This window comes from Monodon monoceros, unplaced genomic scaffold (genome assembly GCF_005190385.1).
Source record: "Monodon monoceros isolate NGI ecotype Baffin Bay Population unplaced genomic scaffold, NGI_Narwhal_1 Super_Scaffold_3, whole genome shotgun sequence".
NCBI classification, from domain to species: domain Eukaryota; kingdom Metazoa; phylum Chordata; class Mammalia; order Artiodactyla; family Monodontidae; genus Monodon; species Monodon monoceros.
The window spans coordinates 99,702,562-99,725,365 of record NW_021703780.1 but is presented as its reverse complement, the minus strand read 5'-3'; the positions used below and the strand labels follow the sequence as shown (position 1 = coordinate 99,725,365).

The 22,804-nt window shown below is 59.6% G+C and overlaps 1 protein-coding gene across 3 annotated transcripts in view; it reads left to right on the top strand.

Annotated features, from left to right (window-relative positions):
- The window catches only part of FBLN2 (fibulin 2), a 74,703-nt gene extending 52,418 nt beyond the window's left edge, over positions 1 to 22,285 (top strand). Inside the window, exons 3-17 of one of the 3 annotated variants that reach the window (XM_029244228.1) lie at positions 892 to 1,021; positions 3,262 to 3,442; positions 4,303 to 4,512; positions 5,077 to 5,190; positions 5,686 to 5,787; positions 7,683 to 7,823; positions 11,804 to 11,938; positions 13,777 to 13,914; positions 14,418 to 14,561; positions 14,672 to 14,800; positions 15,163 to 15,288; positions 17,409 to 17,525; positions 18,182 to 18,310; positions 19,382 to 19,505; positions 21,449 to 22,285. In XM_029244228.1, the coding sequence (XP_029100061.1) occupies positions 892 to 1,021; positions 3,262 to 3,442; positions 4,303 to 4,512; positions 5,077 to 5,190; positions 5,686 to 5,787; positions 7,683 to 7,823; positions 11,804 to 11,938; positions 13,777 to 13,914; positions 14,418 to 14,561; positions 14,672 to 14,800; positions 15,163 to 15,288; positions 17,409 to 17,525; positions 18,182 to 18,310; positions 19,382 to 19,505; positions 21,449 to 21,806 (2,278 nt within the window). In that variant the 3' untranslated portion in view covers positions 21,807 to 22,285. The remainder of the gene's footprint in view (positions 1 to 891; positions 1,022 to 3,261; positions 3,443 to 4,302; positions 4,513 to 5,076; positions 5,191 to 5,685; positions 5,788 to 7,682; positions 7,824 to 11,803; positions 11,939 to 13,776; positions 13,915 to 14,417; positions 14,562 to 14,671; positions 14,801 to 15,162; positions 15,289 to 17,408; positions 17,526 to 18,181; positions 18,311 to 19,381; positions 19,506 to 21,448) is intronic. The other 2 variants (XM_029244227.1, XM_029244229.1) reach the window with 2 other exon arrangements.
- Positions 22,286 to 22,804: the final 519 nt, after the last annotated feature.

The following is a 22,804-nucleotide window of genomic DNA, read 5'->3' as shown; positions in this document are numbered from 1 at the left end:
GGGTGACATCCTGCTCAGCCATTCACTCCTTCTTTATTCCAGGGATGCCATCTTGTCCAGCCTACTCCTCTTTCCAGATAAGGAACATAAGGTTCAGAGAGGTGATGTGATTCACCCAAAGCCACACAGCTCGTTGGGAGCTTGGCCAGGATTAGACTCCATGTCTCCTATTGTCCCGCTCACAATGCCTCCGTTAGAAACATTTAAATTCTAGCCTTGTCCCTTTTCTTTCCCTTTGGTCATCCCACCAGTTTGGGCTGCCTAGGAGTTAGAGCATGCAGCATTCAGGAGGTTTGAAGTAGTGCGTGCTTGTATCCCTCTTGTGACGGGAGACTCACTGCTTCATAGCCAGCCAGTTCCATCACCAGATGGCCCTTGCTGGGACACGCCCTTCCTCAAGTGAGGCCGAACCCCTTCCTCAGGTGGGACTGAAGCCCACCTTTTCATCTCCCTGTTTTGTGTGCTGGTCCATCAGCTGTCTCTGCCCGGGGCAGCCCTACAGTTATTGGAGGCATGACCAGGGACCCTGGCGGTCCCAGGCCGACCACGCAGCCCTTCCTGAGATTGGGTCTCCGTTTCCTTCTCAGCCCTGTTGGGGGGCTTGGAGTACTGACCCCCTCCCTCATCTGGTCAGGGACACAGAGCCCAGTGGGACCCAGGCCTGAGTCATCTTAGTTAAGCTGAGAACAAAACCCATGTCACTTGGTTGAGGATGTGCTGGGCTTGCCGATGCCCTGGCGCCAGCAGGGGCCCCACCGGTGGTGGGCCTTGGCGGGGGCTTCTCTTCCCTGAACTGCAGCCTCCTGTGTGAAACAGGGACTGCGGTCCCTCCTGGCGGGGTCCCTGGGAGGATGGGGCACTTGGTGGGGCTGAGGCACACCTCTGTTGCAGGACGGCCCAGAAGCACTGCTGTGTGTCCTACTTGAAGGAGAAGAGCTGCATGGCCGGCGTCATGGGGGCCAAGGAGGGTGCGGCGTGCGGGGATGAGGACAGCGACACCTGCGGTGTCTCCCTGTACAAGGCAAGCCTGCCCTGGGGCGTGTGTGGGCTGAGCCTGAAGGTTCTTGAGGGCCGAGCGGGTGGGCCACCCTGTGGGGCTCCTCTGAGGGGAGGATGCTCACGCCTGGAGGCAGGGGAGCTCTGCATCTGCATAGAAAACATCACCAGTTACCATATGGACCAGTTCATTCGGGAAATAGTGTTTGAAGACCAGTCTGTGGTGGCCCTGTTTTAGGCATTAAGAATGCAGAAATGAATAACACAAAACTCCCTTTCCTCACGGGGCTTTCTTTTTCTTTGGTCTTTTTGTAACTGGCATTTCAACTGAGTGTAATGTCCCCAAGGTTCATCGATGTTGTTGCATGTGGCAGAACTTCCTTCCTTGTAAGGCTGAGTGATATTCTGTGTATGGAGAGACCACATTTTGTTTATCCGTCATCTGTCAATGGGCACGTGGGTTGATTCTTCCTCTTGGCTACTGTGAATATTGCTGCTGCGAACGTGGGTGTAAGAAAGCCCCTCTCTAGAGGACAGACGGTACGTCCACTTACATCACATTGGCTAGAACTTAGTCTGGTGGCTGCCTAGCTGCAAGGAAGGCTGGGAAATTTAGTCCTTATTCTGGAGGGGTTGTGTGCCCACTGCAGATCTGGAAGGAGGGAAAACGGACTTTGGGGGCTAACAGCTGGCTGTCTGTGCTGTAGAGGATGAGGGCAAACTTGGAACAGTTTCAGGAAGTATCACAGAAGGATGTTGTGTTTGGGGGAGAGAAAGGGACGGAGTTGAAGAAACCACAAGCCTGGATGACGGTTGAGGGACCTCTGGAGGAGGGCATCATTTGGCAGAGGATTTTGACATCGAATTTTGTCTCATTGGGGTCAATTTTTCCTAAAAACAACTGATATTAGTGAAAAGACCTTGGTGACCGGCGAGTTTAGAATTCCATTTGTGTTTATATGTTTGACCCTGGACCCGTCCTTTTTCCTCATCGTCAGCTTCTCCATCTATAAAATGGGGGTAATAGTTCATGTCTTTCGGGGTGGTTGTGAGGATCAGAGGTAATGCAGACTGTTTACCAAGTATGTGGATATGTTCACTAAGTGGATATGTTCACCACTGGGAGATGTAGTCTGGAGTATCAGTGAGCTACTGCTGTGTAACAGACCATCCCAAACCTAGTAGCTGATGACCGGCTCAGGTCATGAGTCGGGGTAGTTGTGCTGACCTGGGCCATGCCCAGCTGACCTTGGCTGCCACCAGCTAATGGTTCTGCTGGCACTAGGTCTAGGATGGCCGTAGCTGGGATGACACTTCCCTGTTCCATGTGGTCTCAACCTCCAGCAGGCTAGCCTGGGCTTGTTTAGGTAGTGGCTGAGCAGGATTCCAACATGGGGAATAGATGTGTGCAAGGCCTTTTGAGGCCTGGGCTCAGAAGAGGCACACTGTCACTTCTGTCTCCTCCTGTTGGCCGAAGCAAGTCATGAGGCACAGTCAAGAGGTTGGGAAATGCACCCTGTCTTTCGACAGGAGGAACTGTACTATCAGACTGCAAAGACAGAGGACACAGTGAAGAGTGAACAACTGGGGCTGTTATTGTAATCAGTCTACCACAGTAGTTTAAACGAATCAAAGACTTTATTTTTGGAGGCATGCAGTCTGGGACAGGGGTGAATCTGTGTGATATCTTCAGGCACCCAGGCTTCTATATTTCTGCTCGATCATCTTTAGCTTGTAGTTTCCATCTTTAAGGTCACCTCATGACCCAAAATAGCTGCTAGAGCTCCAGCCATCACATCTGTTCCAAAAAGGAGGAAGGGGGAGAGCAAAAAAGATGTACTTTCAAGTTGAGTCAGCCCCAGTTAAAAGCTCTCCTGAAAGCTTCACCCAGTGTCTCTTATCTGTAACTTTAAGGGAAGTGCTGCCTTTTAGGTAGCCTGAATAGATTTGCAGTCTGCTGGTAAACATGGGAGCAGTTAGTTGGTGTGGCTGTGGGTTAACTTGTAGTTCTTTTCGTAAGAGGCCATTTATGAATTATTGCAAAAAACTTGCACTAGCTGAGCCAGACATGGGAAATGGGGACAGATGACACCTTTGCCCCCAGAGAGCACATCCCGGGCACAATGTGGAGACGAGGGTGAATTCGCTCCCATTTATCAGCCCCTCCCCAGAGCCTGGGGGTCCAGAGTGAGTCCCACAGGCTCACAGGCCACGCGGAAGGCCCTGAGCGGCCGGGCTGGGCAGTGACGGCACTTCTCTCTCCAGCAATGCTGTGACTGCTGCGGCCTGGGGCTCCGCGTGCGGGCCGAGGGCCAGTCGTGTGAGTCCAACCCCAACCTCGGCTACCCCTGCAACCACGTCATGCTCTCCTGCTGTGAGGGCGAAGATCCCCTCATCGTGCCCGAGGTCCGCCAGCCTCCGGAGCCTGAGGCTGTACCACGGAGAGGTGCGTGCTGCTCCCCAGGCCAGGCATATGGGCCAGCTGGGCGACGGGGGAGAACTGCTGGGGCTTCTAGGCAAGGCTGGGTGTCCTCTGGCCTTCTGTGGGGACCTTGGTCACCTTCATCTGTGGTTCAAGGCACAAGTTCCGCTCTGGACAGAGTTCTTCTGTGGCCTCCCATGATGGGCTCCTGTTATTTTCGAGATGGTGGTCTCATTCAGTTTTCTACTTATCATCCACTCTGCCCAACTAGTACCACCCATCTCCCTCCACTCTCCACCCACCCACCCCCCTGTTTCCTTGTTCACCTACACATCCATACTTCTTCCTCCCCATCCACCCATCCATTTCACACATCCCCCTCCCATCCTCTGGTCCATCACTGCACCACTCATTCCCCCATCCTCTCATCCATCTATTCACACATCCGTCCACCCCTCCATCCACCTCCACACCCACCCCTCCATCCACCCCCCCACCCCTCCGTCCCGTCCATCCATCCGCCTACCCACGCACGCCCCTCTATCCACCCCTCCGTCCACCCACCCCTCTATCCACCTCTCTGTCCACCCTCCATCCATCCACCATCCACCCATCTATTCTTCCTTCCATCTACCCACCCATCCACTTACCCATCCATCTACCCATCCACCCACCCCTCCATTCATCCATCACCCATCCGTCCACCCATCCACCCATCCACCCATCCACCCACCCACCCACCCATCCGTCCTTCATCGTGCTGTCTCAGCTGAGCACACAGAAGGTTCTGGTGAAGACTTGGTCTGGTTTCCTGAGGGCCTGTGGTCCCAACCACTTGCTAGGGCCAGCCTGGATCTCATCATGAGCATGGACCCCTGCCCCAGTTTCAGAGGCAGAGTTGACGAGCCGGGAGGCCCTGTCACTGGGCACGGAGACTGAGCTGCCCAACAGCCTGCCCGGTGACGACCAGGATGAGTGCCTGCTCCTCCCGGGGGAGCTGTGCCAACACCTGTGCATCAACACCGTGGGCTCCTACCACTGTGCCTGCTTTCCTGGCTTCTCGCTGCAGGACGATGGCCGTACCTGCCGCCCAGGTGAGGGCCCGGACGGTCGGGGCAGGTGCTGGGGCGGGGCTGATCTTGACCGCAGAGCGTGGTGTTCCTCGGGTGGGGACCGTGGGGGACTTCGCTTCCCGCCACCCCACACTGTGGAACCCACCGGTGCCGAGGGTCCCCAGCGATGGGTTTGTGAGGCCAGGCAGACGGGCTCCCTCCTGGGGCTCCATCTGCAGGGCAGCCCCAGCGGCCCACCCTGGATTCAAGTGCAGGGCCAGGACCTGGGCCGCGGAGGCCCTCGCCTACCTAGCCGCGTCCCCAGTACCGGGCCCGTGGCGGTCAGGCTCCGGCACCTGGTCTGGGAGGACTCTCCCCCTGCCAGCTTCCCGGGGTAGATTCATTTGAGGCCACAGACAGGTCCTCCTCCACCCTCCCTGCCCCGATTAGCTGTGAGACGGATCTGGCCTGAGCTGCGTCCCTCCCTGAACCTCAGTTTCCTCTCCCGTGGGGTGGAGGACCTCGAGAGCCCGGCATGGTGCCTGTTAGGGCCCGAGGCTGCCTGAAGACGCGAGACCCCCCTCCTGTCTGCTCTGTCCGTGACAGACGGTGACCGCCCCAAGCCGGAGGCCGCCGAGGAGTCAGCGCTGAGGCCCGAATCCTCCCAGGTGGTCCCCAACACCATCGCGCTGCCCGTGCCGCAGCCCAACACCTGCAAAGGTAAGCTGACCGTGGGCAGGCGGGGAGCCCTCAGGGCTGGACGTGTGCGGGGTGGCCCCACCGGGGCGTGCTGCTTCTCGGGCTCGGGGGGTCGGTTGGCCTCGCCGTCGGAGGTTGGGTGAGGAGCTGTGAGAGGTGAGAATGGGGGGTGCAGCCTGGGGCAGGCGTGGGAGACCCCAGGATGGCCCATCAGCCACTTTCAGCCTCGCTTTCTGTAAAACTGAGAGAGTACAATCCTTGCTCGCCCAGGCATCACGGAGGCTGCGTTCAGATACGCGCGGGCGTTCTTTGCACCCTTCCTCTCCTCCCCTCCGTCCTCCTGCCTCCTCCTCACCCGCATCCCTGTTACTTGAGGGAGGGGTGTGTTGGGGGAGGTCCCAGACACCAGCCGGTGTGTGAGCGGGTTGAAGGGGTGACCTCGTGAAAGGGGCAGGAGTGGGGTGCCCTGTAGGCCGGAGCCGCGTGGTCTCTGACGTCTGTGCGGTTTCCTCGCAGACAACGGGCCCTGCAAGCAGGTGTGCAGCGTGGTCGGGGACACCGCCATGTGCTCCTGCTTCCCCGGCTATGCCATCATGGCGGACGGCGTGTCCTGTGAAGGTGAGTCCCCCCTGTCGTGGGCCCCGCACACCTGAGTGGGCCCGGAGCGGGGGAGGTGTTCCAGGGCCAAACCTCGCTGTGCTGGTGAGCGGGGAGCAGGTGTGGCTGCCATGACGACCAGCTGCAAAGCTGAAACAGCTGCGTCTGCCCACATCACGTGCCAGGTGTGCGTGCAGCCCAGGTGGGCACACGGGCTGGCCGCGGCCCCGCCACTCCCTGGAGCAGGCCTCTGCAAACTTCAGTGTGCAACAGGGTCACCTGTGGGCCTGGGACCACAGGATCCTGAGAAGTCCACATGGCCCCAGGGGTCTGACCTAGTAGGTCTTGGATGGGGGGAGGCCCGAGACTCCCTGGGTCATGCTCTGACTAGCTCTGTCCTCGAGGGTCACCCCATCTGAGTGGCCTGACTGGGTTTGTGACCGCCTTCCTCCTGTCCCAGCCACGGGTGGAACCGACAGAGGGCAGTGCCTGCCCTGTCGTCCTGCGGCAGGACATCGCTCCGGCTGGCCTCCATGGGGAACAAGGCTGGGGAGAGGCAGCCCCAGCTGAGGGCACATTCTCAGTTCTGAAATCAAGGAGGGACGGTGGATGTTGGTGACTCTGCCTTCACAGAAGGGCCGAAGAAGGTTTAAAAGCACAGGCCTCCCTTACTTACGAACCCGCTCAGTCTGGGTCTTGTCCCGATGGGGTCTCTGTGGGCTGGGACCTCCCCCTGTGAATTGGGGGGCATCGGATCTGACACCTGCTGGGGTGGTTCCCACAGTGGATGACACCTTGAGCACCTCCTTGTGTGTGGAGACAGGGCAGGCAGACAGCGTGCAGATGGTCTAGGAAATGCTTTAGTTTCAGGTTCAAGTTCAGGAGACATGAACCTGGTTTGGGTCCATGGGTAACAGGGTTAAGTCTGCCTGGGAAGAGACCCACATCTCTGTCAGAAGCCGAAACCCACCTCTAGCCGATTGCCCAGGACTGTTCTGGTGTGGATGAAAACCATCCTCATGCCCAGAGAGGACAGGACACTTGCCCAGAGCACACAGCATGGTGGTGACTGACAGGCCTTTCTCTCAGATGGTGGGGGCAGATCTGGCTTTGCTTCTCATCTCCCAGGGCCCTGAAGACATGAGGACTGTATCTCTTCTGGGTTGGGACTCCTTCAGGCCATGGGCCCGTGTCCCTATCCCTCCAGGCCTCCCTTTCTCTCTGCAGCGCCCCCAGTGGTAGAGGCTGTGGGGTCCAGGCCAGAGGATGCAGAGGGCGTTTTGTGGGTGTAGCCTGCCCCGCCGGGGAGTCCTGCAGTTGATATTTATTTTATCATGTGTTTAAAATAATCAAACAAGTTACCAGCAGTGACAGCTCAAGACTTTTTTTTAAATGTCCAAATTTCAGGTTTTTCTTGAAACTTTGTAACATATGTCCACAAGGAGCCCACAGCCTTGGTCTCCCTTTCGACAGAGCACAGGCTCCGCAGTGCCCTAGAGCCCCCTTGGCCCCTTCTCCTGTTTATGTCTCCAGCCTGGCCCCCTAAGCACTTAGGTTTGCAGCTCCTGCCATTGTGTGGCTCCCGTGGCTGCCTGTGGAGGTAGAGGGTCTCCAGAGCATGGGTGGGAGACGGCCTCTGGTCCCGCCCGCTGTGTGACCCTGGAGAGGCTGTCCACCCTCTCTGAGCTTCACTTTGCCACCTGTCTCTGCTAGGGCTCCTGCTCTGACATCTTTCAACTGGACAAACTCAGACTTGGGCCCAAAGCCCAGAGGGACCACTGATGGGCTGGGAGGTCCTGGGCAGGTCCCTGCCCGTCTGGGTCTCAGTTTCCCCATCTGTCACTGGAGGCTCCATGTCACTGGGGGCCACGCTTCTCTAACGGCCCTTCTGTTTTTCCTCCCGCGGCCGTCACTAGACCAAGACGAGTGCCTGCTGGGCACTCACGATTGTAGCTGGCGACAGTTCTGTGTGAACACCCTGGGATCCTTCTACTGTGTCAACCACACAGTGCTCTGTGCCGAGGGCTTTATCCTCAATGCACACAGGAAGTGCGTGGGTAAGCCAGAGCCCCGCTTGCCGCCACCGTCACGGCTCCCTGCCCCGCTCCACGCCAAGCCCGCCACATTGCAGCCACATGCTAAAGGGCCTGCCCTTTGCATATGAGCTCTCAGCACGGCCCGCCACCCCATGCTCCATGTCGTGCCCCTCGTGTCCTGCTTCTCCATCGACGCCACCGGGAAGCTGCTTTCCCCAGGGACGTGCCTGAGTCAGAACTTTGTCTGAGGTGTGACCTGGTTGGTCATTGAAATGAGGTCATTGAGACACGTGGGCAGCAGGATAGGGAGGCCTGGGTTCGAAGCAGGACCCCCTAGTATCTCTGTGGGCTTGAACTTCCTCCCAAGCCTCCGTTTTATCATCTGTGAAAAGGGAGCACTGAGGGCACTGCTCCCCGTTTGGAGGTGATGTGACGTGTGTATCGCGTAGCCAGAGCCCAGGGCACAGTGTGCGTTTACCTCAGCTGCTGAGATTGTCCTTAGATGCGGCCAGAGCCCCTTCAGAGGCAAATACCCCAGCTAGGCGTCCATTTGCTCTGTGACCCTGAGCAGTAGTGCTCGCCTCTCTGAGCCTGTTTCCTCACCTCTAACCTCGGGGCTCAGAGGCCTGGCCTGGGCTGGTACCCAGGTCCCGGCCTGTGCACGGATGGGCTGGTGCTCAGTCATGCGCCTGCCCTCCTGCCTCTCGGTGCCCTTGTGGGCCAGGGCTGGGGCTCCAGGCCTGCTCTGTGGGCAGCAAGGACTTGCTGTTCTCCCATGGCTGGGGGTCTGGTGTTTTCGTGGAGGAAACATCACGGACCTGAACAGAGATAGACCCAGGGTAGCGGGGGCTCGGGGCAGACTGGGACATGCTGTGGCAGGGACACGAGAGGCCAAGGGAGAGGCCATTCCAGCTGGCAGCGTCTGGACACACTCCCTGGAGAAGGTGGCGTGTGCACGTGTCTCCAAGGACGATGGGGATTTGGGAGTTGGGAGGGGCGTGAGGGAGGAGGGAACGGCTGCAACAAACATGTGGAGGTGGGAACTGCACTGCACGTGCCCAGACCCCCGTGTGTCGTCCTTGTGCTTGGGGACCACGCCCAACCTGGACATGTCCTCTTCCTCACCCCCCGCCGCCGGGCAGCGGAGTGGCCGCTGCAGACATGTGTGCCCCTGGCCTCCAGCCCCCGGCCCAACATGCGCCCTCTGGAGCCTGCTTGTCAGTGGCAGGGCAGCTCCTCCCGTCCGGGTCGTGTCTGTGTGTGTCTGGGAAAAGGCGGTCCACCCTGTGAGCACCCTCCCAGGACGCGGGTGTGCAGGGTTCCCTGGCGGCCTGGAGAGAAGACCTTGTCCTGAAAGGGGTCGCCGGGCAGCTGGAAAACGGGTTCTGGGATGAAAGATCAGAGGTGCATTCCATTCAGCAAAGTTTATGGTCATTCTTTCAGCCTTTCCTTCCTTATCATCCGGCACGGACCCCAGTCTCCTCTTCGTCCTTGTGTTCCACTTATGTGTTCATCTCATCTGTGAGCACTCGTTCTTTCCATCACTTGCTCATCCACAGACGTGTCTTCTGCGGTGCATTTGTGAGCTCCAGGCATGTTCTATTAACCCTGGCTGGTGAGATGGGAGACGGGTGCCCGGGTTAAGAGTGTGGCCTCTGCAGCCAGACTGGCTGGGTTCAAATCCTGGCTCTGCCGCTTTCTAGTTGTAGGACCTGAGACCAGTCATTTGATCTCTCTGAACCTCAGTTTCCTCACCTGTGAAAAGAGAGGACTAATGTCTACCTCAGAGGGTCACTGTGGCGGTTACATGAGTCCATGTAAAGAACTTGCTAGTGTTTGATGCCATAATTGTGATTCAACAAATGTGTTATACTGAGGCAGCCTGCAGAGGTAGTGAGCCCCCCGTCACTGGAGGTATGTAAGCTGAAGTGGGACAGTATTGGGCAGTGCCAAGTCCACAGGACTTCTAACAGACAGGTGACCTCTGTGGGGAGTCCCCTGTGCTTTGCTGTTGGCCTTTTGTGCCCTGTCCTTTGAGGAACATCTTGGGCCCTGGGAATAGTGTTCCAGGTGGGCTTGGCTTTGAGACGATGGGAGCCCCGTCTCTGGGGCCCACTCTGCAGCAGTGGGGAAAGGGCTGGGCGCTCTGGGTTCTGTTCTTGCTGTTGTCCCGTGCAGGCTGGGAGACTTCAGTCACATCCCCTCTGTGAGACCTAGCTCCTTATCTGTGAAGCAGTATCACTGGGGGATCGAGGGCAGTTCCTGTAAGCCGCCCTGTCCCTAAGTGAGCCACACAGTCAGTGGTGCCTGCTGTCATCTCTCACCATGATTCCTCCCAGGCTAGGGGGCGCTCCTGGCCCATGACGTTTCTGGGCTCCTGAGAATGTATCTCTCTCTGTCAATCCAGCTTATAAATCAGAAGTCTCTGTCTGGCCCAGCCAACCCTTCCTCGGAAACCACGGACCAGAACTCTCCCTTTTCCTCCTCCTCTTCCCCACGCAACCAGCCTTGGCCGGGCCTGTACACCAGTTGGTGCACCTGTGAGTTTGGGACAGTCTCTTGCCCCACAGCCCTGTACCCCTCCTCTCCACGTGGTCCTTGTCGTCCTGGTAGGCTCAGCTCAGACATGACTGTCCCTGAGAGCAGCTCTGACAGCGCAGGGCCCACAGCGGGCAGTGCTCTGGCCTGAGCCCAGGGCTGTGCCGCTTTCCTCCCCAGCGTCTCCGCCTGACCTGTCCTCTCTCCCTGCCGACTGGCAGTTCCTTGGGGGCAGAGGCTGTGACACACCTCTAGGCCACCTGGGCTTAGCACAGAATAGCTGCTCGTTAAGGTGTGTCCAGTGAATGAACGAATCCGCACGACTGCTGTACCTCCCCTGCCAGGTGGAGCATGGCAGAGACACGGGGTGTCCTCTGCCCACCTGCAGGGACGTCTGACTTGGCCACCTCTCTGGGTCTCCTCCGCCCTCCCTGATGCTACTTCTTTCCCTCCTTTGCTGGCTTCTCCCCTCCCCACCTGCGCATCCCAGGCGTCAGTACTCGGCCCCTGGGTGACCTCAGCAGTGACCACTCCCAAGTCAATGTCTCGCCTCAGACCCCTTCCATGAGCTCCGAGGCAGGCCTCTGGCTGCCGCTTGATCCTCAAGCCCAGTGTGACGTCAAGGGCTCCCAACCTTCCGCTGTGAGCCTGCTCCTCCCATCTGGCCCCAGCCCGGGTGCTGGGCCCCCAGCTGTAGAGCTGCTCGTCCAGAAAGCTTTGCCAAGACCAATGGGCTCCTCGTTTTCTCTCTCCTTCGTCGCATCCATCATAGATCCTGTCGGTTTGACCTTCACAGCACTTCCAGGACCCGACTGCTTCTCCTCGCCTCCGTGGGCGGCAGCCTAAGCCCCATGGTCTTCTAGTCTAACAGACCCTCACCCCTGGAGTATTTGCACTCAGCCAGGGGACCCTGTTACCAATACGTCAGCCCACTTTCCTCCTCTGCTGGAGCCCTCGACGGCTCCCACCTCCCCCGCATCTCCTAACGCTCTCCTCTCCCGCCCCAGTCACACCCCTCTGGGCCAGAGCCTGAGCCTGCCTGGCGGCCTGTCCCCTCTGCCTGAGATACATGCTCGGCTCATTCTGGCACCTCCTCAAATGCTTTGCTCGAGTGTCCTCTGCCCTGAGCATCCTTCGTACCTCCGCCCCCTGCCCCTCCCACTCCTGGTCTCCTTTGCTCTCTCTCGCACAAGACTCAGGACAGCCCTCCCTCTTAGGTTTGTCTGTCTGCTGTCCCCCCGCTCTGAGTGTCCCGCACCATGGCAGACTTTCTGTCTGTCCTGTTCACCATGTACCCCTGGGGCCATGGCACGTGCTCCATAAATCTTTGTTGAACGGGTGGTTGCACAGACCGTGCTGCTCTCTGGGAAGTGAGTACCTTGAGGGCAGGGCCGGCTGGCCGGCAGCGCGTGCGCCGTACCGGGAGCGCCCCGCAGCCTCTGACGGCCTCACCCTCCCCGCAGACATCAACGAGTGCGTGACAGACCTGCACACGTGCAGCCGGGGCGAGCACTGCATGAACACGGTGGGCTCCTTCCGCTGCTACAAGGCTCTCACCTGTGAGTCCGGCTACGTGCTCAAGGATGGCGAGTGCACAGGTGAGGCGAGCTGGCTGGAGGCCCCGCCCACCTCCCCACCCCCGCCCCACCTTCTGATCCGCCCCCAGCCCGCCTGCAGCCCACCTGGCCCGCCCAGAGCCTTCTCCCTTCTGGCAAGCTCCCAGCCCTGGGGTTTCCTGTGACGGTTTAGGGGCAGAGGCTGGGGCGGGGGGGCGGGGGTGGCCCCCGAAGTAAGTGTGTCTGGGTCAGTTATTCCCCTCCCTATGCCTCAGTTCCCACAGAACGGTCACTTCTGTCTTTTTTACCAGAAAATTCTAGCCGCCTCAGAAGAGAGAGAGGTTCCATTGAACCGTTTCAGCAGATGCTTCCCCAGTGTCGTTTGTGGGCCTGGCAGGGTTCTGGGTGGCAGGGGTACCGGTGGGGGTGTGTTCTTGGCTCTGGCCTCCTGACGGGGGGACCGGCGGGCCCACAGGCACGCGGGGCTGGGTGTTGCTTTAGGTGGGGTCCAAAGAGGCCGGCCCCTTGTGGCGGTGACGTCTGGGCGCAGACCTGCAGGATGAGAGGCCCCTGGGAAGGGTGTTCCAGGCAGAGGGAACAGCAGGTGCCATGCCCTTAGGGAGGGGAGGAGTCTTGGCACAAAGGGCAGAAAGGGCGTCTCGGGTGAGAGCACGCTGCCGGTGGAAGGAGGCTGCGGGGTTGGCAGGCCCAGATAGGCGAGCAGTTGGGAGTTTGTTTCACCCGTGACGGGAAGCGTTTTATTTTAACTCAAAATGTCTAGAAGAAAGTCACCCAGGAGGTGAGACCCAGAGCAGTGCTCCATTGTTGCAAGCCCGGAAAATGGCGGTGGGAAGCGACTCTGGGGTCGGCGGGAGCTCAGGCAGGTGCTGAACGCACTCCATGCCCGGCCCTGAGCTGGGTGGGCAGCAGGGGTGGGGTGAGCTGGCAGGAGATGAGCCCAGGCCCCTCGGCGCACACCTGTGCACACCCACACATGCCCACAGGGCTCACACAGATCCACGGTGAGCCCCCTTTAGAGAACCCTGACACGCGGGGAGGGGGGCCGTCTCCCTGGACGCCCCAGCACCCCCGCCCCTCTCATCCCAGGGCCTCCTTCTTAGAGCAGAGTGGCTGGGCAGGGGCTGTGTTCTCAGCCTCCCGGGGGTCCTTGGAGGGGGTTCTAGAACCCAGCACAGGGTTGCCTAGAGGCTGGGCTCCTTTGGGAAAGTGGTGGAAACCTTGGAAACTGGAGGGGGTGGATGGATGAACAACACATGGACAGACCCACAACGTTGGTCAGGCCGTCAGGAGGCCGAGGCGGTCTCGGCTGTGCCACTAGCCCTCTGTGTCCCCTTGCTGTTCCGTGCCTCGGTTTCCTCGTCTGGAAAGAGCCCGACATGCCTGCTGTGCGGGAAGCACAGGGGAAGCATGGGGCCTGCACTTTGTAAACTGGGTGCTGCACAGCGGGGAGGGGCACCTGTGACCTGCTGGTGCCACACCGCAGGTGGGGACAGCGGTGCCATCCAGGTCTGGCAGTTCCATCGTTGGAAGCTCCAAGCCTGGCTGCCCAGAAGCAGTGCCCCAGCTATGGAACCCTGCCTGTGCCTCAGTTTCCCCTGTGAAGGAGGGGGCTCGTCATAGCCTGCTTCTGGGTACATGTAAGCACTGAGTAAATAAGTACGTCTCAGAGCCCTTGGGACAACGCCTGGTAGCACGGCAGCGTTCCGTGAGGGGTGACGTTGTTGTTACTGCTGGCATGGGCCACGGCAGCTCCCTGTGACGCAGAAGACCTTTGTAACCGTCAAGGTCACTGTGGGGATGTGCGGGCAGGGGCCTGCCAGCCCGCCGGCCCCTGACCCCCAGCCTGGTCTGTGTGGCAGACGTGGACGAGTGTGAGCTGGGCACACACAACTGCCAGGCGGGCTCCGTGTGCCATAACACCAAGGGCTCCTTCTACTGCCAGGCGCGGCAGCGCTGCATGGAGGGCTTCCTGCAGGACCCCGAGGGCAACTGCGTGGGTGAGTGGGGCTTGGAGGGGCTGTGTCTGCCTGGCCCTGGGGGTCTTTAGGAGAGGTCGTTGGGGGGATAGGCTCTGAGGGCTTTACAGAAGAGGGAGGCCTGGCTTGCTGCACTTTCCCCCTCCTGGCCTCAGTGTCCCCCTGTGAATGGATGTGTTAGTGCCTGGGCCCCGCGAGGCACTTGCAGAATGGAAGTTCTTATTATCCTGAACTGTCTGCTCGCGGCTGAGTTACTTCTCTTGTGGCCTCAGTTTACCCATCTGTGGGATTGGACTGGATGAAGGTGTATCACGTTTTTTTAACCTACCCAACAGCGCTTGGGTTCTGGGAGGGAAAGCCCACGGGTCCTGGGACTCAGGGACTGGATAGTCTGACCTGCCAGCCCGACCTGGACTGGTCTGGGGCCCGGGACTGGCCGCCTCCCAGTGCAGCCCTGGACTCAGATGCTGGGGCTCCAGGAGGGGCTACAGCAGGCTCCCTGTCACCCGCACCCCCCTCCACAGACATCAATGAGTGCACGTCACTCTCCGAGCCATGTCGGCCAGGCTTCAGCTGCATCAACACGGTGGGCTCCTACACGTGCCAGAGGAACCCAGTGATCTGCGGGCGTGGCTACCACGCCAGCCAGGACGGGACCAAGTGTGTGGGTAAGGCCCGCCTCCCCCTAGCCTCTGGCTTCCTGGGTGCCCTGGGCCGGGGCGGCTGGTGCAAGGGGAGAGTCTGGGCCTCAGGCTGCCCTGCTCGCCTCCCCCTGCAGACGTGAACGAGTGTGAGGCGGGCGTGCACCGCTGCGGCGAGGGGCAGGTATGCCACAACCTCCCCGGCTCCTACCGCTGTGACTGCAAGCCTGGCTTCCAGCGGGACGCCTTCGGCCGCGCCTGCGTCGGTAGGTGGGACTGGTGGCCGGGACCCCGTCCGGCTGCCCTGAGAGGTGCCCACCTGCCCCAGGCCCTCCCCCCGGCCAGCCTTGCCCTGACCACATGACCGGCCCTCTCTGGGCTGGACAGACTTCCTGCTGTCCTGTCCAGCTGCGGCTCTGCTCTTTTCTTGCCCTTTGCTGTGCCGTCTGTCTCTCCATGTCTGCCTCTGGTCTCTGTCCAACACCTCCTCTGCCGTCTTCCCCTGCTCCCTCTTCCCCCGCGTTCCTTCTGGGCTCCTGGGTCCCTCTCCTCCCCGGGGCTGGAGGAGGCTGGTGTCCAGGGCCCCTCCGCCCTCCCTGAGGCCCTGCACCTGCCGCCCGCCCCGCAGACGTGAACGAGTGCTGGAGCTCGCCCAGCCGCCTGTGCCAGCACGCGTGCGAGAACACGCTCGGCTCCTACCGCTGCTCCTGCGCCTCCGGCTTCCGGCTGGCGGCCGACGGCAAGCGTTGCGAAGGTACGGCTGACCCGGCCTCTGACCCGTGGACCCCCCGTGCAGGGCCCCAGGCCTCAGCTGCACACTGTTTCCTGCCAGGGCCCCCCACTGCCATCTCAGACCCAAGGGCTGGGTGTGTGTGTTGTGTGCACCCCTGGGCGGGAGCTCCTGGCAGGCAAGGGGCACGGCCCAGCCTCTGCCCCTTGGTAGGTGCTGACCCTGGTCATGACCACGGTGCCCTGGGCTTCAGGTGGGGGGCAGAGTGAGTGAGACGAGAGGTAGGCCTGTGGCCACGCGGACGGCCCGGCGGCCACACAGCACCTGGCAGTGCCCTCCAGAGTCACCCCATCTTGGTTTTCCAGATCCCAGAAGTCTAGATATTTATGCGAAGTCTGCTGGTTTGTACACGTCGCTGGTGGATCTAAACTTAAATACACTGTGTGTTAAACCGAGCACGTGAACTCACCCATGTGGGATGCGCCTGGGGCTGACGGAGGGGACGCGTGAGGGACCGTCACGCTGTTCCCACCTGTGTTCATGGTGTGGTTGGGCCAGGTCTGGTGGGGTTAGTATGGAGGGGTGCAGGGGTCCCAGGCTGCTCAGTGAAGTGGGGAGGGGTCCCATGAGTAAAGGGGATGTGGGATCTCGGGCCCCATTTGCTGGCGCCGTCTCTCCCAGCACCTCCCCTGGAGGTGCTTTCCTCATTTCCCTCCTGGGGAGGTGAGTCTGCTGAGACCCCTGGGAAGGCCATGCACCTCTCTCTGATTGCCTGGCCCGGCCAAAGAGCTGGCCTCTTGTGGGACGGGACCAGCCCAGGGACAGGGGAGCGACCCCAGGCCTGGCTGTGTCAGACGGCACTTGGATGGGCTCCCAAAACAGACCCTGTCACTCCCTTTCACTCACGGGGGTTACAGCCACCTGTGAGCCCTCCCCCCGGCCAGGCTGGGTGCAGACAGCCGTGGGGATGGAGCATCATTCCCACCCTAGTTGTAGTTCATTCGTTCACTTCTTGGCCCTTCTGCCTTCCCCCCCGCCACCCCTACTTCAGGCCACTTCTCTCCAGCTCCATCTGTGGCTGGACGGTAGAGACTCAGAGATGGAACCAGCGTGGCCCCTGGCCCCCGGGAGCTCAGAGCCTGGTAGAGGAGAGAAGCCACTCATTCATTCACTCACGGCTTCCATCATTTTGTGTGAAAGCCGTGTATGTTGTGAGGTCCCCAGGATCATGCGTCAGACAGTGGCCTCAAGGCCATGTGTGAGCTGACCCCGTCCCCCGCACTCTGCTCTGACCACACCGGCCTCCTCGCTCTTCTGTGCGTGCACAGGGCGCACCCTCACCTCGGGGCCTGTGCTCTCACCGTGCCTTCTGCCTGGAACGCTTCCCCAGATGCCCGCACGACTCTAACACTGCAGCCCTCCCAGACGCACCCCTGCCCCTTCTCTGCTCTCTTCCCATAGCACGCGCCACCTTCTTCCGTACTAGGTATTCCGCCCCTTTAATCCCCCCGCTTCTTCCCCAGCACACACGTGAACATCAGCTCTATGACGGGGGGTGGTTGTCCGTCTTGCTCGTGGCCCTGTCCCCACGCTCAGCACAGGCCTGGCACTTGTCGGAGCCTGGCAGGTCTTGGTTGGATGAATGAGAGACAAGTCCCTGCCCACAAGGAACTCAGAGTCCAGCAGATGCCCCATCTCACCCGTCCTCCACTCACACAGCTCACCCGCTGCCTCGCAGGCCGGCTCTCACCCCTCCCCCACCCCCATGCAGGGCCGGCCCTGGGGGTCAAGGGCAGGTCCTTGTTAGCACCTAGGTGACATCTCCCGGAGCCATCTCTACCCAGTGCTGTGGACCCTCAGTAGGGCAGCATCTAGCTCCCCGTGCGGGGATCTGAGCCCCACCTGTGGCTGCTTCCTCTAGGCAGTAGGCCGGGACTGCACCAGCAAGCTATAATACATTACTGCCCCTGCCTCACTGCATGTCTCAGGCAGGCTCCTTGCCTTTTTTTGGGCCTCTGGTTCCCCATCAGCCTGGAGGGGAGGCTGGAACTGATGGTCTCTCAAGATAAGGCTCCAGGTGAGCTGGACCTTGGCACTCTGGGCTGGAAGGACACCTCAGTGACCTCTGGTTGGTCTGTCTGCAGACGTGAATGAGTGTGAGGCCCAGCGCTGCAGCCAGGAGTGCGCCAACATCTATGGCTCCTACCAGTGCTACTGCCGCCAGGGCTACCAGCTGGCCGAGGACGGGCATACCTGCACAGGTACCTCTCCTCTGCCCAGGACCCCCTTCCTGAGAGACACCACTTCCCATGTGCCAGGCTCCTCGAGTCCCCACCGGGCCGGGGACACAGGGCACACGGAGGCCTTAGCGTCGTATCAGAGTTTGAGTCCCAGCCGGGCGTTTCCTGGCTGTGCCACCTTGGACAAGTGCTTCCCACATCTGACGTCAGTGGGACGAAGGATTAAGTTAATTACAGTTGATGCTTGAATGACACAGGGTTTAGGGCCTCCCCTCCCCGATAGTCAAAAATCCACATATAACTTTACAGTCGGCCCTCTGTACCTGCGGTTCCGCACCTGTGGTTGAACCAAGGACAGATTGCGAGGTACTGTAGTATTTATTGAAAAAAGTCCTCGTGTAAGTGGACCTGTGCAGTTCAAACCTGTGTTGTTCAGGGGTCAGCTGTACCTTGTCCACACCCTGTCTGGTACCTGATTGGCCCTCAGCTGGCAGTAAGAAGTATGGGGCGGCCCCGGGAGGCAAGCCCTGGAATGCGGGTCCTGTGAGCTCTGTGGCCTCAGGCAGCTCTCTTCCTCTCTCAGCCCTGTCGTCCTCATCTGTAAAATGGGCCCCTAGGCTCCGCTGCTGTGGCAGGATGACCCAGGGTTCACGAGGGGCTGAAACTCTCTCTGGCAGACATTGACGAGTGCGCTCAGGGCGCCGGCATCCTCTGTACCTTCCGCTGCATCAACGTGCCAGGAAGCTACCAGTGCGTGTGCCCAGAGCGCGGCTACACCGTGACGGCCAACGGGAGGTCCTGCAAGGGTGAGTGCGGGGTCCGCCCCGCCGGGGCCTTAGGCAGCCTCCAGGCAGGCCCAGAAGCCTCACGCAGCTGGCTGTGCTCCCAGAGCTCTGACACCAAGTGCACAGGCAGAGAATGGCCGCTGCCACTGGTGGCCGTGTTCACCGAGGTCTACGCCTGGGATGAGGCAGGTGGCAGTCTTTCTGCTGCTTGACCCAGCTTAGAGGCTTGGACTCTGCTCTGGGCCCTGCCCTGCGAGCGGGACGGGGGTCCTGTGGGATGGTTCTAAAGACAGGAGACCTACCCAGCCTATTCAAGAGAAGCCTCAGGGGTCCCAGAAGCTGGCCAAGCCTTCGTGGCTGCAGAGCTATCTGCTTTTTAATTTAAAAAATAATCTGTCTGGGGCTTCCCTGGTGGCGCAGTGGTTGAGAGTCCGCCTGCCGATGCAGGGGACACGGGTTCGTGCCCTGGTCCGGGAAGATCCCATGTGCCGCGGAGTGGCTGGGCCCGTGAGCCATGGCCTTTGGGCCTGCGCGTCCGGAGCCTGTGCTCCATAATGGGAGAGGCCACAACAGTGAGAGGCCCGCGTAGCGCAAAAAAAAAAAAAAAAAAATCTGTCTGGACTCTGTAAAAGGTGAGGATCTTACCTGCCGTAAACAGCTGTGCAGGAATGATGACTTTACGTGCCTAGAGCGTGATTTCAGTTTTGAGCCTGAGGCCCTGTTCTGCTTGATGGTGGGAGCACAGCACGGGCTTCTTGGACGGCTCAGACGCCGCCGTGATTCTGGCTCTTGAAGGCGCTTCAGGCCGGAAACCTGTTCGCGTTCAGGACATCTCCCCCGACCCCTCCTCCCTGGCCTTCCTGGCGCGGGGGCTGGGGAATGGCCTGTGCTGGCGGCACAGAGGCTCCCAGGCCCTTGGCTACTGTACAGAGTGGAAGAGACGGGAGTATGTGACGCTCGGGTGGCATGTGAGCTGTGCGCCCACAGGCCGAGCTGCTCTGAGACCCAGGCCCCTGGGGCGGGCTGGGGTGGCTCGGACGAGGGTCTCCAGCTCTGGGCATCCCTCCCATCGCCCTCCTCTGCTCCCCGCAGACCTGGACGAGTGTGCACTGGGCACCCACAACTGCTCTGAGGCTGAGACCTGCCATAACATCCAGGGTGGCTTCCGCTGCCTGCGTTTCGAGTGTCCCCCAAACTACGTCCGGGTCTCTGAAACGTGAGTGCCCCCACCCGGCCTCGGCCAATCCATACTGCCCAGGGCGGAGGCCAGGTGACCGGCGCATGCCTTCACCACCTCCTGCTCTTCACAGGCCCCACTGCCAGGTCTGTGGTCTGATGACTATAAATGGTACAAGAGAGCACCTTGCAGAAAGCTTGGAGCATAGAGCATGAAAGGAGGAAAACTCACACAAAAAAATCTTCTCTTTCAAACACACACACACACACACACACACACACACACAAACACGTGTTATCTTTTGCCGTGTAACGAGTTCTTTCCAGCACTTCGCATCTTAACATGACAAGTAGTTATCATCTCACACAGTTTTGGAGGGTCACGAGCCAAGGAACCGCTTAGCTGGGTGGTCCTGGCTAAGGGTCGCGTAGGGCTGGGTCCTCTGAAGGCTTGACTGGGGCTGCAGGATCCCGCTGCCCACTCATGGCTCTGGGCAGGAGGCCTCAGTGCCTCACCATGTGGCCTCTCCGTGGGGCTGGAGCTCTCCCAGCACGGGTCATGAAGAAGGCAAGTGAAGGTCCTTTGTAACCTAACCTAATCCTAAAAGTGACATATCATCACTTATGCCCGTGGCCACACAGTCCAGCACTGCATGGGGCAACATTCAAAGTGTGAGTGACAGGAGGGGACACACCGGGGCCATCTCGCAGGCTGGTGACCACACTCCCTAGTGATGCCTCTTGGTGTTTCGCCGTATTTCCTGTCCTTTCCTTACCAAACATACATTTCCATAGAGTACTTGCTGGAGCGTCCATCTTCTTTTCTCTGCGCGGTGCTGTCATGTGGATGTGCTCGGTTGTTCGAAGCTTGCTTTCTCTGCTTGGTTGCCGTCTTTTGCATCTGTGCGTGCAGCCCGCCTGGGGTGGCACTTCTTAGCATGTATGCGCTCGTGATTTACTTGCCGGCTGTTCTGCTGACCCTGTGACATGCTTGCTAATACACACAGTGCTGGGGAGTGTCTACGTGCAGGTGTGTTGGGACGCTTGGGTGACTGTGTCTGGGTGACCCTGGGCAGGTGACCTCCCTTCCCCGGGTCTCAGCTGCTCCGCCTGCAACATGGGTGATGGTAGCGCCAGCCCCAGGGTGGGTGTCAGCACGGCATGAGTGAAAACACGTCATGAGTTTACAGAGTGTATGGCATGGCCTGGTGCTGCATTAGTGCCATGTGTTGGTGACGTCATATCCCAACCCTGCGTGGCTGGGCACTGTGGTCCCCCAGTTGGGGAACTCTGCTCAGAACATCCACTAGACCTGCTGAGCCCTGGTAGCCATTTTGGAAGCACTGAGCTTTGAGACAGGGATTTGGTGATGGAGGTGACAGTGTCTCATTGCACCCAGAAGAGACCAGATTGTTGCTGAGCTTAGAAATCGAAGCCTTGGGCCCCGTGGGGTTTGGTGCAGGTTCTGTCATCATGGTCCTGTAGCGTGGCCGAGTTCCCGGCGTCCTCTGGAGCAGGTGTGACTCAGAGCTCTCTGACCCTCGGAGAGGGGAAAGGGCAGGCCATCCCAAGTCAGAAGAGGAAATGGCTCCGAAGGAGGGTCAATCATGGAAGAAAAGGGAATCTGAGAAAAGATTACAACAGTAAAAACACCGTGGCCAGGGAATCCATGCACATAGGCATGTGTGCGAGGGAAAGAATGCAGGCAGGGAGGTAAGAATGACAAGCTACCTGGCGCTGTGCTGAGAGCCCGCATGTTTATAACCTCACCCCTTCCCACCATTGAAACCGCAAGGCCACTAACCCGTCCTACGGACGAGGAAGCTGAGGTCCAGGGAGGTCAGGTGACCCGGCAGAGGCTGCGAGGCTGCCGAGGGAGGAGCTGGGCTGGGGGCCGGCGCCCAGGCCTGCGCCCGGTCGGGCTGGGTGAGTGTAGGGGTGGGAGCGAGCCCGCCGCTGACGCCCCCGCCGTGCGCCCCGCAGGAAGTGCGAGCGCGCGCTGTGCCACGACTTCATGGAGTGCCAGAACGCGCCGGCGCGCATCACGTACTACCGGCTCAACTTCCAGACCGGGCTGCTGGTGCCGGCGCACATCTTCCGCATCAGCCCGGTGCCCGCCTTCGCCGGCGACACCATCGCGCTGACCATCACCAAGGGCAACGAGGAGGGCTACTTCGGCACGCGCCGCCTCAACGCCTACACGGGCGTCGTCTTCCTGCAGCGGTCCGTGCGCGAGCCGCGGGACTTCGCCCTGGACGTGGAGATGAAGCTATGGCGGCAGGGCTCCGTCACCACCTTCCTGGCCAAGATGCACATCTTCTTCACCACCTTTGCCCTGTGAGGCGCGGCCGCGGACGAGCGCGTGGAGCCCCCGGTCCTCCCTGGTCCGGTGCCCCGGCCGCACGCCTCTTTCCGTGCTCCCTGCCGGCCGCGTGGGGGGCGGGCGCTGTGGCCAGTTTACTCTGACCCTGTAAATTAACTTAATTTTGCTGACCTGTTCCTGGTGTTTCGGCCTCTCCTGTGCCCCTGGAGGGAGCTTTGCGCAGGCCACTGCTGGTGCCCCGTGGATGGGGTCGGAGGATCCGAGGCTGGACATGACCAAGACTGGAAACAGCGACCACGTTGGAGATTTTGGACTCAACTGGGTGACCTGTCCCCAGTGATGATATTCTGTTTCATGTTCCACTGTGATTAGCTCTTCGCTTTTTTTTAAAATCGTTTTTAAGTGTTTTTGTTTAATTATAAAAGTAGTACATGTATATTGCAAATATATATATATATATTCAAATAGTACAAAAGGGTTATGAAGTAAAAAAATGAAAACAGAAAACCCGCTTCCTTTTGTGCAGTGTTTGCGTGTGCCAGCGGTGCCTGCGTGTCTTGGGCCCCCGCCTTGGGCCTCACCTTGGGTTGCTGAAAGGATGGCAGTGGGAGCGTGCTCGCTTCTGATCCTACTTCTTCTCCTCCGCCTGCGTTTCCCTCTTTCCTCCTCTCCTCCACATGTGGGCTGCACCTGGCTTGTCACTTTGGACGCTGTCCAGAAGCTGGACATCTACGTTTAGTGTTACTTTTGTCACCTCCTGACCGACTGCTCTTCGCACCTAATGACGAACGTGCGTGAGACTGTTTAGCATAGAAATGAGCTAATGGTTAGCTAAATCCAGTTCTCTCTCGGGCCAGCCGTTTTCCATTGGTGTTCCATCCTGCGGAGGCTGTAACTCTGTGTCCCAGTGTATTTGGCCATTGTCGGTATTATAGCTTCACCAGTGGTGCCAGGGCTATGGGGACATATCACGGGAGGTAGGAGTAACCTGCAAAATGAGACTGGAGTGCCCTCCA